We start from the raw sequence: 19,772 nt of genomic DNA on the forward strand, positions 1-19,772 counted from the left end.
AACTTTTTTTCGAAAAAAAATCCCCATGACATCTCAAGCTGTTCACATTATTAGCTTGGAACAGACTACTTGTCACTTATGTCTTAAAACCTCTCTTCAAAAACAAATGAGACAAAATAACACCTCTTAAGGCCATAGTATCATCACAGGGAGAACAAAAAAATAAGTAGATACTAAGAACAAGCAAATCATGAAAAATGGAGAGGTAAAGATTGAGATTTGGATTGGATGCCTTAAGAGCAATGGGTGCTTTGCAATACAGGAAGCAAGTTGGAGTTAGAGGCTCAATAAATATTCAAAATATCCGGTGATTTAGTGGATTGATATACTTCTTGATGTGGTTCTGAGCGAACAACAAATTTGAATTTTAAAAATCTCTCGGATTGAGAATCTACTGGTATACTGAATAGTGTGAGAGGCCAGCATATCATTCCAAAAGATATGTGAAGCAATTGCAACAAACTTAGTGGATGATCATCACGACCTCCCCTCGGGGACCCCTTGCAAGCCAGTCTTGAACCAATTCAGTTCATCCCACATGATATCAAGAAATGATTAGATTAGATCACATTACAGTGTGGAAACAGGCCCTTCGGCCCGACAAGTCCACACCGACCCACCAAAGCACAACCCACCCATACCCCTACATTTACCCCTTACCAAACACTACGGGCAATTTAGCATGGCCAATTCACCTGACCTGCACATCTTTGGACTGTGGGAGGAAACCGAAGCACCCGGAGGCGTAATGGTTAGGCGCAATACTGCATACTGCAAAGATCCTGACAGCATTTCAGTAACAATACTGAAAACGTGTGCTCCAGAATTTGCGGCTCCCTTTGCCAAGCTCTTTCAGTATAGTTACAATACTGGCATCTACCTGACGATATGGAAAATTGCCCAAGTATGCCATTTTCTCAAAAAGCAGGACAACTCCAACCCAACTGATTTATCACCCCATCAGTTTATCCTCAATCATCAGTAAAGTGATGGAAGGTGTCATCAATAGTGCTATGAAGCAGCACCTGATCACTGATGCCTAATTTGGGTTTCGCTAGTGCCATTCAGCTCCTGATTTCATTATATCCTTGTTTCAAACATGGACAAAAGAGCTGAATTCCAAAGGTAATGGGAGAATGGCAGCACTTGATGTCAAGGCGACATTTGACTGAGTAGGGCATCAAGGAGCCATAGCTAAACTTGAATAGGTGAGAATCAGGGGCAATCTCTCCCTTGGGTGGAGTCATACTTGGAACATAAGATAGTTGTGGTTGTTGGAGGTTAGTCATCTCAGCACCAGGGCATCTCTACAGAGGTTCCTCAAGCTAATGTCCTAGGCCCAAGTGTCTTCAGCTACTTCATCAATGATCTTCCTTCCATTCGTAAGGTTAGCAATAGGGATGTTTGTCGATGATTGCACAATGTTCAGTATCATTCATGACTCCTCAGATACTGAAGCAGTCAATGTTTAAATATAACAAGATCTGGACAATATCCAGGCTTTGGCTAGCAAGTAACATTTGTACCACACAAATGCCAGGCAATGACCATTTCCAATAAGAGACAATTTAACCCCCCTTGACATTCAGTGGTGTTACCACCACTGAATACCCCACTATCAGCATTCTTGGGGTTACCCTTGACTAGAACCTCAACTGGACTCACTACATTAACACAGTCGCGACAAGAGTAAGTCAGAAGCGAGGGGTGCTCTGGTGAGTAACTTACGTCCTGACTCCTCAAAGCTTGTCCATCATCTATAAGGCACAAGTCAGAAGTCTGACTTGCTTAGATGCGTGCTGCTCCAGCAACAATCCAGAAGCTTGACACCATTCAAGTCAAAACAGCCTGCTTAATTGGCACCACATCCACAAACATCCACTCCCTTCATTACTGATGCTCAGTAGCAGCTGTATTTACTACCTGCAAGATGCACTGCAGAAATTTGCCTAAGATCTTTAGATAGCATGTTCCAAACCCATTTCCATAAAGAAGGACAAGGGTAATGGATACATGGGAGAGCCACCATCTACAAGTACCCCTCCAAGCGTCACCATCCTGACATACGAATATATTACCGTTCTTTCATGTTTGACCTGTTCCTGGGTCAAAATCCTGGAATTGCTTCCCTAATGACATTGTGAGTCAATCTACACCGTATTGACTGCAATGGTTCAAGCAGGTAGCTCATCACCAACTTCTCAAGACTAACTAATGACAGGCAATAAACGTTGGCCAGCCAGTATGCCTGCATCCCACAAGTAAACTTTTTAAAAAGTTAGGAAACCTGACTGAAAGCCTGTTGAATGTCATCTCAATAGCAATAAAGCCTTCATAAATGCAGTGTTGTGCTTATTTACCTTATTCATTGCACTGGATTAATAATTTTGCTATTCAATGCAACATCATGTTCATCAATTTAACAGCATGGGTTCCAAGCCAATATTGCTGTGGGCTGTTCATATATCCTTTTCAACTTGAAGATTTCATCTTTTCACGAATTACTTATCCACCATATACCTCGCATTAAAGATAATGGGTTAGACAAAATGGTTTAGATAAGTGGAGTGAGTAGGCAACACATGCAAATATAGTACAATGTCGCTAAATATGAAGTGAGGCACTTCGATGTAAAAAAAAGTGGAGTATATAAACGGTGATGTATTTGAAAAGGTGACACACTAATAGATCCGGGTATGCTATGAACATAGACAGGCGTAGAAAATAATTAGGAAAGCAAATGGTATATTGACCTTAATTGCAAGAGGATTTGAATTCTGAAGTAGGGAAGTTATACATGGTTTTTGGGTTAATAATTTGGGTTAAAGTGGTTTCATATGATAAGTTTGACCAAGTTTAATTCCATTTTATACTGAGGACCTTCACAGGAACTAAACAACTTTTGTCATGTAGTCTGAGCTGAATTCAAACTAGACAGCAGTGGAAAGGGCACTGTTGTGACTAAACTCAGTTCCATTTATAAAACACAAACTTTCTTATTTTAGCAGGCAACTGATGATAGAGTGATACAATTAACAATTTGTAAGCTCAGTAATTTTGGGAGGCTCCACAGCCATAGGGTATTGTGCAGTTGATGACATGACTGTGCTATGAGGCAAGTTTTAATCAACTGTGCTTGTATTCACTAGAGTTTAAAAGAATGAAACAGGATCTGATTGAAACGTACAAAATTCTAACAGGTTGGAAAGTTTAGTTGCAGGGAGTTTGATTTCTCTGGTCAGGGAGTCTCGAACCAGGAAATACGGTCTCAGGGCTGAGATGAAGAAACGTTCCTTCACTCAAATGATAGTGACTTTGTAGAATTTCTCTACCACAGAAGGCTGTAGAGGCCAGTTCACTGAATATATTCATGAGCAAGATCAAAATTTTTAAGATTTTATAAGTATTAAAGAGTATAGGAGAAAACAGGAATAAGGTGTTGAGATAGATAATCAGCCATGATTATGTTGAATGGCAGTGCAGGTCCGAAGGGCCAAATGGCTAACCCTGCTCCTGGTTTCTCTGTTTCTTTATCTGTTATAGAAATGGTCCTTTCCTCTTCTGTCATTGTTCAAATCAATTAAGCATTTCATTCCAAGAATAATTTGTATTTTTATGAGACTTTATGACCACTGAATACACAGTACAAAAGTTTGATAATTAATATTGGAAGGCGCTCATTGATCTGTCATCAAAATGGAACCAGTTTATATATTGCAAGGTCTCACTTGTTGTGCTAAGATGATTGGCCATTTCATTTGTTTTGCTACTGTTGGTTGAGGGCTAAATGTCGACCAGGGTATCTGGAGACTCCATGCTCTTCAACCAAGAATGCTATGGAAACGTTTTATGTTCACCTGCATGGACATGTAGTTTGTCTTATATGAACAGCATGATTTCTAATATCTGTGCTGCACTGAATCATCAGCCTGGATTCTGAAGAAGTTCTTGGTACTTGATCCCACAACATTTGAATCAAAGACGAGCATGATACAACTGAGCCAAGCAAACAGTATATTTCTGTTTACAATATATACGTCTGTGTTTTCCCATTTGCTGATTTCTTGATCTCAGATTCATTTTAACATTTGAAACAATTCAACAAAACTCTTCAGTAAGCATTTTAAAAAAAAATTAGTTCTTTTTTTAGTGGCTATGATCTCTGGGAACGAGCATTTCTGTCAACATTAGCTTTTGTGCTTTATCAAGACAAGGCAGTGTAAAAAAGCAAAACGCCTGTTACTCTTAAAGCTTTTTTTATCCAAAATCTTAGTTCAAATTTTTCAACCTAGTTGTAATCATCCTTGTTCCGTTCAAGGAAAATATATTTAGAGTTTCTGTATCATATGCCATTCTGCTACAAAGGTTTGTTTTATAACTAAATTGGACAGTGAATTGCTTTAAGGGCATTGGTGTAAGCAGCATGTTAACAGAGTCATATTGACTAGATTCCTGGATTGGTTTCTGGTTTGTACCACGGTGGTTGTCAGTTGGAGATGTCAGTAGGACTGATGGAATTGATCCTGTTGCTTCTAGGCCTTGGAAGGGAAAATCAGCTCAGTTGCCCAGTGTAGTTGGAATTGTACTACAGCATAAAACAGCACTTTGGTCATAGAATTAGATGATGGAAAAAATTAATTCTGAAATTAAGCCAATTGCAAAACATTATGGTTCACTGTTAATCATGACTCAATTGCGTACTCACTTGTGAGTCAAAGTTGTGGTCATGTCCCATTCCAGACCCTTGAACACTCATATTGATTTTGTGTTTTTTACAGTTGTCAGAAATGCACATCTTCATCAGAAAGAGACCCCGTTTACTTCTGTCTGATTGGATGTAAAAAGAGCCCATGCTACAGTTCAAATGGGTTCAAGTCTTCCGTAGCTCATGCTCTGAATAAGGTGCATAAAGTGAGACATGACTTATTTTGCACAGGGATGATGCAAGATTCCAGAATGTTTTATATTCCTAGATAAGCTGTTACAGGGATCTTTAAAAATTTCTACTATTCTATCATATATGCAAAATCATTAAGGCAATGGAGAAGAAACAGCCAATTTAAAAATCACACAACACCAGGTTATAGTTCAACAGGTTTATTTAGAAGTACAAGTTTTCGGAGCACTGCTCCTTCGTCAGATAGCTAGTGTGGCAGGATCATAGCGCACAGAATTTGTAGTAAAAGATGCAAGTGTCATACTAATGCAAAGTATTGAACAAACCTGGATTGCTGTTCAGTCTTTAATCACTTAGAATGAGGATACAGGTTTTGAGTGATTATTATGTAAATTCCAGAACTTCTTTCAAGTCACAGTCTTGAGATAACTTAAGGTTTTATCCTTAAGAATCTAACTCCAGCTTTTTAGATAGATAGGTTCATTTAAAGTCCCACTTTTCAGGAAAGCAACCACAACTTTAAGTGAGGACTAGTGTACCTGCATGTGGATAGGGAAGAGGCCTCCTTAGGTAAGGTGGTGTATCCAGCTGATAAAAGAATAAACTGTTCTGTTGGTAGCATAACCTTTCTTCCAAAAAAAATTAGTGGCATTGTTTGAATTATAGAGAGAATGACACTTGTTTGAGTTGTTGTGGTCCTAAAACAGTTAATTTCCAAAGTAAACAAATAGTCTCTTTCCACTAAAATTCCTCTATCTGGAATATATGGTAAAGACATTTACAGTGCATCATTAAATAAGACAACATTTTGAGGGCGGTCTTGCTTTTTTTTGATTTATAGTGAATGCTATTTGGGAATGTGTACTTTGCTGATGCTGAATCTCTGGAAACAAACAGGTTATGAATATACTTGAGATCTTGATCAAATGGGTCAATTGGTTTAAAGAACCTACCTCTAAAAATGGCAGATGGACTTCAATCTGGATAGATGCGATGTATTGTATTTTGGTGCAACAAGCAAGGCTAGGATGTATACAATTAATGGTAGGGCCTTGGATAGTGTAGAACAGAGTGACCTAGGAGTGAATGTACATAATTTTATAAAGTTTGTGTCACATGAAAAGTCGTTTAGCACACTTGCCTTCACTGCTCAGTCCTCTGAATCTAGGATTTGGGATGTCAAATTGAGGTCATACACGACAGAACATTCTTCTTCTGGAATACTGTGTCCACTTCTGGTCACCCAGGATGTTATCAAGCTGAAGAGGGTTTGGAAATGACGTACCAGGATGTTGCCAGATATGGAAAGTTTGAGTTATAAAGAAAGGCTGACTAGGATTAGATTAGATTACTTACAGTGTGGAAACAGACCCTTTGGCCCAACAAGTCCATACCGACCCACCGAAGCGCAACCTACCCAGACCCATTCCCCTACATTTACCCCTTCACCTAACACTACGGGCAATTTAACCTGGACATTTTTGGACTGTGGGAGAAAACCGGAGCACCCGGAGGAAACCCACGCAGACACGGGGAGAACGTGCAAACTCCACACAGAGTCGCCTGAGGCGGGATTTGAACCCGGGTCTCTGGCGCTGTGAGGCAGCAGTGCTAACCACTGTGCCACCGTGCCGCCCACCTAGGACTGACTAGGACTTTTTACTGGAGGGGTAGGAGGTTGAGAGGTGACCTGATAGAAGTTTATAAAATAATGAGCCATATAGATAGAGTTGATGGTAGTTGTCTTTTCCCCAAGATGGAGAGTTTAAGGGGCACACTTTTAAGGTGAGAGGAGAGGGATTTTAAAAAGACATGAGGCAAATATTTTACGCAGAGGGTGGTTTGAGTGTGGAATGAATTTCCTAAGGAAGTGATGGATGCAGGTACAATTAGAACATTTAAAAGACGTTTGGATAAATACATGAATAGGAAAGATTTGGAGGGATATAGCAAGGAGCCTGCAGATGAGATTAGTTTAGTTTAGGATTATGTTCGGCATGGACTGGTGGGACCAAAGAGCCTGTTTCCATATTGTATGACTCTAGACTCTATAATAATGAATCCTAGAATGTTGCATCTGTGCTGCTTGGCAAAAGAAGGGGTACGTTTATAAGTCATGTTTATCTGATACTGTTGAATTTTCTGCTGAAGTTTCACTTTATTCAATGGATGAAAACTTCCACAAAGTGGCTAGTTTAAAAGTTTTAAACATACTTTCGGCAATTTTATTTATTAAGTTTTAAATCCAAAAGCTGCAGGCTGCTTCAGTTGGGATCAAATGGCTTTATGTGCCAAGTAAGAAAGTGTCTCTACCTTCCATGGCTGAAGTAATTTTTAAGGGAAAGTATAACTTCTCCCTTAAGTAAATGAAAGTGAAACTGTCGAATATTAAAATGACTGTTGCGTTCAACATTTCTTGAAATGCGCTGTCATTGTGGTACTTATGATATGAGGAAAAATTCTTTTAATGTGAAGAATTTTTTTACTGAATTTTCTTTCTAAATTTATAATTTATCTCACATTAAGGAAGACTGAATAAAGAAACTTAACTCTGTGGTGTATTACATAATGAAGTGAGAAAATGTCTGTGCTTATGTCTTTCCCCGTTTGCCAATCCCTTGATCATAAGCAGTTGAAACCAAAAGAGGAAACACTGAATGAGAGACACCCATGATTATATGGCACATATCTCAGTAGTCTGTTGTCTGCTGTCTGTCCTTTCTACTTTTCGGAGCCACTTCCATTTCTGTCTCTTTAGGGACAGAGAGCTGTTTATCTTCCACAAGATTCCGGAGTCCTTTTGCTAGAGTAGTTACAGACTTTACCTGATGTCAGATTTGTTCTGTGGAGATTAGAAATTATGAAGTATTATGGGCAATATTTGGTTGACCCATCACTAGACAGACAGAGTACCAGATTTGTATGCAGCCTATGCCTCATAGCAGTCATAATTTCAGGCAAAGAAAGTAAGTGTAAACCCAATTCCAGGAAGCTGATGTTGAACACCCTTTCGTTGGGGGAGATGTCAGAGGTAGGTTCTTTACTCAGCATGGAATGCGCTGCCAGCAGTGGTAGTAGAGTCAGATACATTAAGTATATTTAAGCGACTCTTGGATATGCACATGTATGATAGTAAAATGAAGGATATGTAAGTTAGTCTGAACTTAGAGGATAGAAGGCGCGCACAACATCAAGGGCCAAAGGGCCTGTACTGTTCTATATTCTATAAAGCCTGTTTCATTTCTATTATGCTTGTTTGTTCCATGGATATACCATTGACTCCTGTCAGCCCATGGCCAAATGTCACACGAAGACTTGGGTTCAATTTTTTCAAATTGTGGAGGTGCTGGTGTTGGACTGGAGTGGACAAAGTTAAAAAGCACACAACACCAGGTTATACTCTTACATGTTTATTTGGAAGTACTAGCTTTCAGAGCGATGCTCCTTCATCAGGTAGCTGCGGAGCAACATCATAAGACACAGAATTTATAGCAAAACAAATCAGTGTCATGCATGCAACTGGTATGGTATATTGAACAAACCTAAATTGCTGTTAAGTCTTTTATCTTTTAGAATGGGTTGCAGGTTTCGGTTCATTAACTCTTTTCAAATTGGGCAGTAGAGCAGGAATGAGAATCCAACTTGTGTTCTTTTAGAGTTGGCTCTCAGTATATAAAGAACAGTGCAATTAAACTTGCCAGAACAATATTAATGATTGATTGTGCATCAAAGAGTTCACAATTTTATCATAGAATGATTTTAGCATAGAAAGAATAATTGGAGGCATCATCTTCTGCCTGCTTTCCACAGAATGAATGCAGCTCATCCCACTTCCTTGCCTTTTCCCTGTCACCCTGGAATTTTCATCAGATATTTCTCCACTTTCTTCCAAACCATTTACTGCCAACTTCTATGTCATCTTCACTTTTGTTGGACAAGGGTACACCAAGTGCAATTCTTCCAAACTCTGCCACTATACCTGCTTCTGAGGAGGATTGGAAGTTTGTGGCTAATTATTCCTGAATTTGCATACTTATTTTCTTCAGTATTTTTTAATGAATCTGATCCAGTTATGGAGACTTGGAAACTTTTAGGTATAAATAGGTTTTCTAGTACCTTGTTTTTATCAAATTTTAGCTCATCCATTGTCTCAACTACCTCCTTCTCCACTGACGGAAGCAGCATCTTTCTTAGTACAAGTAGATGCAGGCATTAATTCAGTACTTCAGCCTCGGTGCATGTCCTCTTTGTGGTCCCAAATTGACCCAACTCCTGCTTTCATTGTCATTTGGCTGTTTAGACACTATGGAACATTTTTGGATTTTTCTTTGTTAGATGCCTGTCTCATGCATGTTCTTTGTTTTACACCATGAGATGTAGGAGCTAAAGTTGGTCTTTCAACCTGTTAAGTCTGCTCCATCATTCAATGAGATCATGGCTGTTTCAATAAACATCAACTCCAATTCCTGTCTTATTGCTGTAACTTTTGTTTCCATTCTGAAAGTCTGTCTGTCTCTGGTATTAATATCAAAATTCTAAATGACTCCACAATAGTTGTTTCCGATAAATAATTCCACAGGTTCACTACCTTTCGACAAGGAATTCCCCTTCATCTCTGTCTAAATTGGGTAACCCTTTACTGAGATTTGCCTTCAGGACCTGGTTTTGCTCATCCTTTAGTTCACTTTCCATGAGTTTTATATAATCTTCCAGTTCTCAACAGCATTATCAACTTGATGTTTGTCATCACTCTTGTACTGCTTTTTTTTCTTTCTTGTATCTCAGTTGCTAACCCTTTGTTTCTACTTATCCTCTACCTTTTTTGAAATGTGTACAAACCATCTCCTCTTCAAAGGCAGCCTATTGTTCTGTTACAGTTTTGCCTGCTAATCTAGGCCCGAACTGTTCTCACTGCACTGAAATTGGCTCTCCCCAAGCCAATTGTGGAGGTGCTGGTGTTGGACTGGGGTAGACAAAGTTAAAAAGCACACAACACCAGGTTATACTCTTACATGTTTATTTGGAAGTACTAGCTTTCAGAGCTATCTTTACCCTGAACTATGTCCTTTTCCTGAGCCAACCTAATTCTTGTAATACTATAATCACTGTTCCCAAAGTCCCTTGACTGACCCTTGATTCTCGCAATGCCTCCTTTCTTGGGACCAGGAACACTGCAGCAAGCAAAATCTCCTGAACATGTTTCAGAAACTCTTTGCCACTTTCACTGTTGATATCCCAGTCTATAATTTTTATGTTCTTTGATTTCCTTGCAAATTTTGCTCCCTCAAAATAGACTTGTGAAAAAGAATCTTGATGATTTGATAGCTTGTTTGTGCATTGCATGATGAAATGATAATCTGTTTATTTGCACTTGTTATTCTTATTTGTTCCTCCTTTGCAACATGCTGTCCCAGATTTAGCAACCATCCAAGGCCGTGCTGTGTCTCTCAGACAAGAAATCAGTTTGAATTATCTTGGTCTTCATTCATGCGTTTTCTAACTGCCTGTTTTTAGTGAGGTATTTGAGAAAGTAATCTCTCTGCAACTGACAAAGAGCCCTCTGTAGTCCGTTTTTGATCACAAACCACCTGGTTCATGAGTATTAACAGTCCTAAAAGAGACCAATGAAAGAGATCTTAGTTTGAAACTTATGCTTTAGGACTTGTCAGTTTTTGTACTGGCTGCATGTGTATATTTTTAAAATGTTTCTGTCAGTTCGCAGCAGGAGCTTTGGAACATACTGCCTCTGAGGTCAGGGATACAGCTGTACGGATTGTCCTTGAAATGTATCGACAGCACAGGAGTGCTATTTTGCAGTACCTTCCACCCGATGATGCAAGTACGCGCAGGAATGTGCTATACAAATCGCTCTTTGATGGATTTGCAAAAATAGACGGGAGGCCAACAGAAGCTGAGCAGCGAGTAAGTTTTACTACAGTGCTGTTATATTTCCTTGCATTAGTGTTTTATTTATTGCCTCACAGTATTCAGAAAAATAGCTTTCTTGAAATGCTTCCTATATATTGAATGCTAACTTTTACACATAATTTTTCATAACAAATCAGGTCTCATGATTGTGTACTTTTTTTGATGATTATTTTGCTGTGAACTGAGAAATTTCTGTTCCAACTGTTTCAAATAAACAGGTTTTATTTAATGTAGCAATGAAGCAAAATCTAAACCTCAAAGGAAATGGTCACAAGGTATTGGAAGCATGTGGAAAATAGTCCCAAGTCGCATTTTTAAACTTCATTTTAATTTCTTCTCCCATGGTAAAAGGAACAGCATAATGCTTTATGAAACTTTATAAACCAGTACTGGGTATTACAAAGCCATGTAAGAATTTTAACAAATACAGAAAGAATATACTTTTAAACAAATAATTTATTTTGTTGCTTGTTTCAACTAGGCATACAAAAAGGCAGCTGCAGAAGAGGCAGAGAAGAGAAAGAAAGAAGAAATAAGGGCCCTCCAGAACCAGCTAGCGGCATTGAGAGAAATACAGGCAGAGGTCCAGGCTGAAAAGGTGTATAAATCTGATTTAACAAGGTGCAATAGACAATAACACAGTGGCAAAAAAAATGTCAACAGCCTCTTGAATGTTCACAATAACTATTGCCAAAATGAATCTTCAAGAGAGGCCTTTCATATATTTATTCACATTAACACACAAGCTTGAGGGGCTATTTGGAGAAAAATTGTTGAATTACAATACTCAAAAAGCTGAGTGGCTGCCTCCTGTACTGTAAATTTTAATGATTCTGTTTTCTTGACATCACAAATGCCTTAGAAATCATATTTTTGGTCTGAATTATCTTTAAACTGCAGTACAATTCAGCAATTTTTTTTAGATTAGACTAGATTACTTAGTGTGGAAACAGGCCCTTTGGCCCAACAAGTCCACACCGACCCGCCGAAGCACACGCATGCAGACCCATTCCCCTATGTTTACCCCTACACCTAACACTACGGGCAATTTAGCATGGCCAGTTCACCTGACCTGCACGTTTTTGGATTGTGGGAGGAAACCAGAGCACCCGGAGGAAACCCACGCAGACACGGGGAGAATGTGCAAACTCCACACAGAGAGTCGCCGGAGGTGGGAATTGAACCCAGGTCTCTGGTGCTGTGAGGCAGCAGTGCTAACCACTGTGCTGCCCATTTCTTAGGCCTTTTCTCATAATCAAAACAGATGGAGATCATCTAGCTTCTCAAACCTGTTAGATTGTTGTTCTATTTGCTCACTTTGCTTTGGAAACCTTTCATATTGGTGAATGATGAAAATCTATACATCTACCTGTTGAAATTTTAAAGTGTTCTAAGCTCTGTAGCTTTTACTTGTCCGGCTTACCTTAGTTTGTCTGACTTTGTGGTCATGCTGCTGTTTAGTGGCATTTCATTCAAACTGCTCTCCTGGCAATCTGCCAGCTCTCTGATTAGACTGACAGTTCTTGGATCTGGGCCATTGTCCTTAATCGAATGACACACACTGGTGTCAGTCTCTAAATTTGCAGCCACCTGCATTATGTGCCTCAATGCACGGACTCTTCACTGGTCCTTGCATTTGTACAGTGCTCTTGTTTCATAATGTACTTAATTTCTTTGATTGTTCACTGTTGTTTGCTTAATTAGGTAGAACCTGTTTTGAGATAAGTATTGATCCAGATACATCTTCACCATCTCTCTGCAATACCAGTTAGCAGTCCAGTGGAGCATACTGTGGTCAGTTTCTGTCTTGTCTAATATTGAATTCACCTTTGGCGAACATTTCTATTTGTTGGACTGATGAGTTAATTAATGTATGCAAGTCATTCTGCAGCATAGATGAGAATTGTGCATGACTCGTAAGAATCTACATTTGGAGCCAATTCAGAAATTAAATGTTCCCCAGGGCAATTCCTTAATGCCTTGAATCCTCCGAAAGTGTCCAACTAAATCTTGAGAATTTGGAGGGTGCCGTTGAGATGAAGAAAATCTATACTTCTACTCAGGAAAAGTCAGATGATAAATTACCCTCGTCTTGTTCCTGAGTAATTCTTTACCTGAACCCTACTTTACATTTTCAAATTTTTCTGTGGATTATGCCAATAAATTTGTCCTTTAGTTATTGATGCATCAACCAATAAAACCTCTGCTAATTTTGAACACTACTTTTCATCTCTTTTTACTGTTTCCCTTGTGTTGTCTCTCCTCACAATTCAAATTTCTTCTCATTGGTGTCATTTGAATCATTCTCATCTGAACCTTTTTCATGTTCTTGGCTTCCATATTAGAGTAAGTTAACATAAGAGAGCACTTTTTTTTAGTGCATTTCATCTGAACACCTAGTTTCTCTCTCTCGCTCTCTCGCTCTCTCTCTCGCTCTCTCTCTCGCTCTCTCTCTCACACACACTCACTCACTGTGTGTGTGGCTGTCTGTCTCTCTCTTCCCACCCCCCAACCCCAATTTGAATATCTCGAATAGAGGTCAGGAGGGGATCCACTGGCTCTCTCATGACTCATTCAAGTTGTCTCAAATTGGCAAAGTTTTGATATAATGACTGTTGATATTGGTTTCAGACACATTGTGTGAGAAGTCTATGTGTAGCATGTCTATTTAACTAGCCAGCAATATTAGAAAGTGCAATTAAGTTTTTTAAAAAGTGACAGTTGCTTTAAGAGCTAATGAAGCAAGCAATAAGTTGTCTGCTTTTCAAATGTGAATCTGAATTTTCAATTTCAAGATGATGTGGTAGGGACGAACACTAAAATTCTTGCATTGACAGCACGCCTTCAGTGTTTTTGAAATAGCTTTTAGCAATTACTTTAAGGGCAGCTGGCTACGTTATTATGACTCTATAGACACACTACTTGAAACTTTTTTTCGAGAAAAATTAATTGGTACACTTTTCTGGGTGATATGCTTTAGATAAAGTTTAAAATCACACAACATCAAGTTATAGTCCAACAGGTTTATTTGAAAAAACAAGCTTTTGAACGACTGCTCCTTGTCAGATTGCTAGTGGGGCAGTGACTTAAAGTAAATTATTGGATTTACATATTAATCAGTTGAAACCTGCATCCCTTCGAAGTAATTAAAGACTTCAACAATCTAGGTGTGTCTAATGCATCATTTCTACAAAATACAACATCAGCTATTAATACCATCTCCCAATAATTAAATAAGCTTGTTTATCCTTGAAGCTGATGATTCTCTGCATCTATAATCCTTTTGAACTAATGTATTTTTTTCTTTTTGTAATATGTCATGACTAGCAAAGAATAAATCTTGTTTTAACATGAGTTGAGCAGATCTTCTAACAAGCAGACAGTCAGTGATTAAGTTTTAGAACACATTCTCCTTCCGTCGGAAGTATCATATAAATTAAGTAGTGAAGGGGTGATGTTTTGGAGGGAAAATGCCTTTCCAGACAAACATTACACACTGAAGTAACTGGTATCTTGTTCATGGTTGAACCTTCTGATCTTAAAACGAGAAGATCTTAGATATGCTAATTGCTCACTGGGTAAAGAACAACATATTGTCCTTACATAAACTATGTGTAACATACAAATGGGTTATTGGATTTAGATTAAAAATAGCCTTTATGGGTCTAAGTAATGTTAAGGCTCCTGAATCACCGACCGCAGCCTGTGAACATCCGTTTCCTGATTCTTTACCAGCAGATATGCCATCAAGTATATACAGTTGCTCCTTGAAAAATAAATATATTGGAATTTTATTTACAAAAGGTTTCATAAAGCAAGAATTGGCTTCTGTATTTCTCTTTTTCCTAGATTCTTGGACAGTATCCATATACTGAGCCAACAAATCCAGTACTTTATCATTTGCTTGTATTATTTTTACTTCCTCTTTCAGAATTTAACTGTTGCTCAGACTAAACTACAATTAAGTTCTCTGTTCCACAGCTCAAGTATTAGGCACAACTCAGTTTCTAGTCTTGTCATTTAACTATCTGTTGCTGATTATTACATGAAGCAATGTTTCAGTGAACTTCATTTAGTCATGAAGCAGACTTGCATCTTAATTTAAGTTTTGCAAGGTGCATGATTTCCTACATGCCTGTCTTTTCCTTTCTGCAATTAAGTATTCATTCGTCCATACTCAAGTGACAGTTTTTGTTGAACAGTAAAACTTTGGTTTGATAATCAGAATACTTAACACAAAACACTGGACCATCAGCTTGTTTTCCTGCTTGTTTCTCCCCATCATCTGGGATGCACTGTCATAGATCTTCCCTTTACGATACTTCAATCTAATGTGCATCCCACCGTACATGAATTACAGTTAAGACTCGCCCTGTACTCATCCAATGTTACATGACATTTACTGGCTAATTACAAAAAGCTGTCAGGGTTAGAATTTTTAGGTAATTTTCTCCTCTTTATCCCAGAAGCACTAAGTCATGTTATTACTGCCTCCACTGACGTTGAAACTGCCACAGTGTATTTCATAAGCTTGTTTACAGTTTGCCACATAGACACTGTAAAACCTTTTTAAATAAAAACCAAAAGAATCGCAGATGCGGAAACAAAAAGAGAAATTGCTGGAGCAACATATCTGGCAGTATCTGTGGAGAGAAATCAGAGTTAACCTTTTGAGTTGAGTGACCCTTTATCAGAACTAGTTCTGAAGAAAGGTCACTTGACCCAAAACATTAACTCTGATTTCTCTCTACAGATGCTGCCAGATCTGTTGAATGATTCCAGTGCTTTTTCTGTTTTTATTTGTGCGTGTGTGTGTAAAACCTTTTAAGTTTGGCTGGGTAATCAACCACATTCTTTGTGATGGATATTTTTCAACGCTCGCTACTTTAAATTTAGATCACTAAGAATGTCATTGGAAAATTAGGTTTTCTAGCAATTATTGATTTCTCAGGACTAAAATTAAAACACCAAACCATGAAATGATTCTATTATAGTATTATAATTCTTTGACTGTAAAGCTGTCTATTTAGAAGTCATAAGGTTTGTTCCATTATACTGCCTGTTTTCTGTTTGTGGATACTGTACTCTAGGCCAACTATCTTTGGCACTATGTGTAGTGAGGTCAGTGATTTTGTGTCTTATGGATAATGACACAGCCATCACTAATATCTGTAACAATACTCTCTTACGTATGGGAAGATTAATTTTTCATTCTCCAAATGGCCAAAAGTTTCCACATTAATTGATATGTTTAAAAACATGATCACATTTCCACTGGCTGCTCTTAAAGGCTTGCATTCACATGTAAACACCACAGTCCTCAGTTCCCTTTTTTACCTATGAAAATGAGAGCTTTTTTGCAGTCAGTTTTGCAAGAATGTAATCTTGTATCTGGCAGAACTTTTGTGCCATTGTTAAGTGATGTGGAGGTGCCGGCATTGGACTGGATTGGACAAGGTCAAAAATCACAAGACATAGGTTATAGACCAACAGGTTTATTTGAAAACACTGGCGTTCGGAGTGCTGCTCCTTCATCAGGTGTTCGTCAGCGCTCCGAAAACTAGTATTTTCAAATAAACCCGTTGGATTATAGCTTGTAGTTGTATGATTTTTGACATTGTTAACAGTAAATAAGAGGATTCCCAGATTGTGAAACTTTGACTGTTTTTGTGCTACTCCACACTCTGCACTATGACAACAAAGCATAAATTTTATGGACAGGAAATACACAAACTTGTCTCAAGATGCTCAGTTACAGATTTACATATTTGCTTGCAAAAACTGCAGTGTCTTTGCATGCATGTAAAAGTTCAACTTCTAAAAAAGGTACACTAGCTAAAATTACATTACAGTTTGTAAATGAAGGATGAAATTTCCTTTAGTCTTTCTGTTTCATAGTGACTTGGTCAGAATTCTTTTCAGTAGTCACGAAGAAAAAACAAACCAGCAGTAGAATGTAAACGTCACTTTTATAATGTGTTAATAGAATAGTTAGATATGCATTACTTAGAAACAAATTGCATGTTGTTTTCACTACATCTTACACCTGAAACATGATACCGCTTGTTCTTTTGTCTACTACTCCCTTTTTTTACTGGCAATCAAACAGGTGATTAAACTTAGAAACGCCGTTGGCAGCCCCCCTTTTTCTGAAGAAAGGAATTCAGTGAGAAAGAGCAGCAAGGATTAGAGAGTCAAATGGAAGATGGCCACAACAGCAAGCAGATATGGAGTTCATTTGTTCGAATTTTGAAAGGTTGAGCAGATGTATTGTACATTTCAGCTCCTTATTCGTGGTAATTTTGCGAATAGGTGAATAGGTCAAATTCCATCAAGACAGTTTGAGAAATTGAATTCAATTTTTTAAATGGAAAACCTTGAATTTTGCAGAAAGTGATTTATTCAAATCGTTCCAGGGATGAGAAACTTTAGTTTTGAGAATAAATAGAATAAGTTGGACTGGTCTCACTGGCGAACAAGAAGCTGAGAGGAAATCTGATAGAGGTTTTCAAACTATTAGAAAACTTGCATGAAGCTGTTTCCACTTGTGGAAGAAACAAGAATGAGAAGGCATGGAGTTGAAATGATGTGCAAATGAAGTAAGTGTCATGTGGGAAAAGAAGCATTTCCTCACACAGCAAGCTGTTAGGATATAGAATGTTCTGTCTGGACATGTGGTGGAAGAGGCAACAAGAGGGCAGTGCATCTTTTTTGGGGTGTAATGGTGTGTTGGAAAATGAGATGAGAAAGAGGTGATTATCAGTAGGTAATAGAGCCAGTGCAGACATAACTGGATAAATTGCCTCCATGTGCACCATCATTATTCTGCGATTCTGTGAATGAAATTTTTGTAACAATGATCCTGAAGCTGTTAGCATTATAATTTTTTTAAAAAGCAAACCGGTTGAACTTACTTTAGGATATGATTCGGAGATGCCGGTGTTGGACTGGGGTGTACAAAGTTAAAAATCACACAACACCAGGTTATAGTCCAACAAGTTTAATTGGAAGCGCACTAGCTTTCGGAGTGACGCTCCTCCATCAGGTGGTTGTATGAAGGAGCGTCGCTTCGAAAGCTAGTGTGCTTCCAATTAAACGTGTTGGACTATAACCTGGTGTTGTGTGATTTTTAACTTACTTTAGGACAGGAAGCCTTTCATCTCTATGTACTCTTGCATGTGTGACTCAGGTCTATGGGACTCTTGAAATGGCATACCAAACCACATCACATGTGCTCGTGAGGCTAAGAACAGGAGGATATGACAGATGAATGCATGGCTGAAAAAAACATTGGTGTGGGGGCAGGGATTCAGATATTTAGATCATTAGGATCTTATCTGGGGTAGAGGTAACTTATTCAAGAGGTACGGGTTACATCTGAACTGGAGGGGGACCAAAATCTTGGCTGCCAGGTTTTGCTAATGCTACAAGGGAGGGTTTAAACTAGATTGGCACGGGGTGGGATCCTCAACAGTATGGAGGCAAGTGCAAGGCTGGAAGGAGATTCAGTAACCAAAAATAGGGCTAAAGTGAAGAGACAGGTCAAGCTGGAATACAACAGGGAGCAAGGAATGTCTATTGGATTAAATTGCATCCATTTCGGTGCAAGAGAGCTGACAGGTTAGGCCGATGAACTCAGGGCATGGATAGGTACATAGCACTGGGCTATCATAGCCATTACAAAAACATGGCTAAGAGATGGACAGGATTGGCAGCTAAATGTACCAGGGTACAGGTGTTTTAGGTGGTGGAAAGAAGGGAGGGGGAGTTGCATTTTTCATAAGGCGTGTATCACAGCAGTAGTTAGAGATGAAATAACTGAAGGATCATCCAGTGAGGCATTGTGGGTGGAGTTAAGAAACTAAAAGGAGATGGTGATGTTGTTGGGGTTGTACAATAGGCCCCCAAGTAGTCAATGGGAATTAGGGGAACAAATATGCAGGGAGACTGGGGAAAACTTGCAGAAGTAGGGTTGTCATAGTGAGGGATTTTAATTTTCCTAACATAGATTGGGACTGCGAGAGCGTGAAGCACTTAGATGGAGTGGAATTTGTTAAGTGCATTCAGGAAAGTTTCATCAAACAGTCCTACTTAGGAAGGGGCAAAACTTGGACCTACTCTTGGAAAATACGGCAGGCCAGGTGACTGAGGTGACAATGGGGGAGCACTTTGGGACCAGTGACCATATTTGTATTCATTTTAAAGTAGCGATGGAGAGAGGGCCACAGGTTCAAGTGCTAAGTTGGGGCAAGACGAATTTTGATGGAATTAGACAGGAGCTTGCAGAGGTTGATTGGAGTAGTTTGCAGGTAAAGGGACCTTCGGCAAGTGAGATAGCTAGAGTTCAAAGTATATATGTTCCTGTTAGGGTGAAAGGCAAGGTTGGAGGAAAGTGAGGACTGCAGATGCTGGAGATCAGAGTCGAAAAGTACGGTCAGTCAGACAGCATCCGAGGAGTAGGTGAATCGACGTTTCGCATGTAAGCTCTTCATCAGCAATGTAGTTGGGGGGAAAAGGGGGCTGACAGATAAATAAGAGGGTGAGGGTGGGGGCAAGATAGCTGGAAGATGGAGTTGGGGGGTGATGTTGATAGGTCGGAAGAGATGGTGGAGCAGAAAGGTGGGAAGGAAAATGGAAAGGTAGGACAGTTCAAGAGGCTGGTGCCATTTACAGGAATAGGGAACCCTGGATGACAAGAGATAGTGAGGCTTTGACCAGAACAAAGTAAGTAGGGTTCAGGTACAGGCAGCTAGGATCCAAGGGACTTTTTTTTTTACACAGAGGGTGGTACACATATGGAATGAGCTGCCTTTGGAAATCGTTAAACGGGTACATTAACAATTACAGGGAACTGGGCTTATCATTGATGGACATTTTGGTCAGCAAGGACCTGTTTTGGCCAAAGGGCCTGTCTCTGTTCTGCAGGACTCTATGATTTTGTGGATTT

The 19,772-nt window shown here is 39.0% G+C and overlaps 1 protein-coding gene across 10 annotated transcripts in view; it reads left to right on the plus strand.

Moving 5' to 3' along the window:
* Positions 1 to 19,772, plus strand: part of cep104 (centrosomal protein 104) — a 198,703-nt gene that overhangs the window by 98,464 nt on the left and 80,467 nt on the right. For 8 of the 10 annotated variants that reach the window (XM_072586743.1, XM_072586744.1, XM_072586746.1 and 5 more), the window contains 2 exons: positions 10,613 to 10,819; positions 11,307 to 11,423. In XM_072586743.1, coding sequence (XP_072442844.1) covers positions 10,613 to 10,819; positions 11,307 to 11,423 — 324 coding nt within the window. Of the gene's footprint in view, positions 1 to 10,612; positions 10,820 to 11,306; positions 11,447 to 19,772 lie in introns of all 10 variants that reach the window. The other 2 variants (XR_011962719.1, XM_072586751.1) reach the window with 1 other exon arrangement.

This window comes from Chiloscyllium punctatum, chromosome 16 (assembly GCF_047496795.1).
Source record: "Chiloscyllium punctatum isolate Juve2018m chromosome 16, sChiPun1.3, whole genome shotgun sequence".
Classification (NCBI taxonomy): domain Eukaryota; kingdom Metazoa; phylum Chordata; class Chondrichthyes; order Orectolobiformes; family Hemiscylliidae; genus Chiloscyllium; species Chiloscyllium punctatum.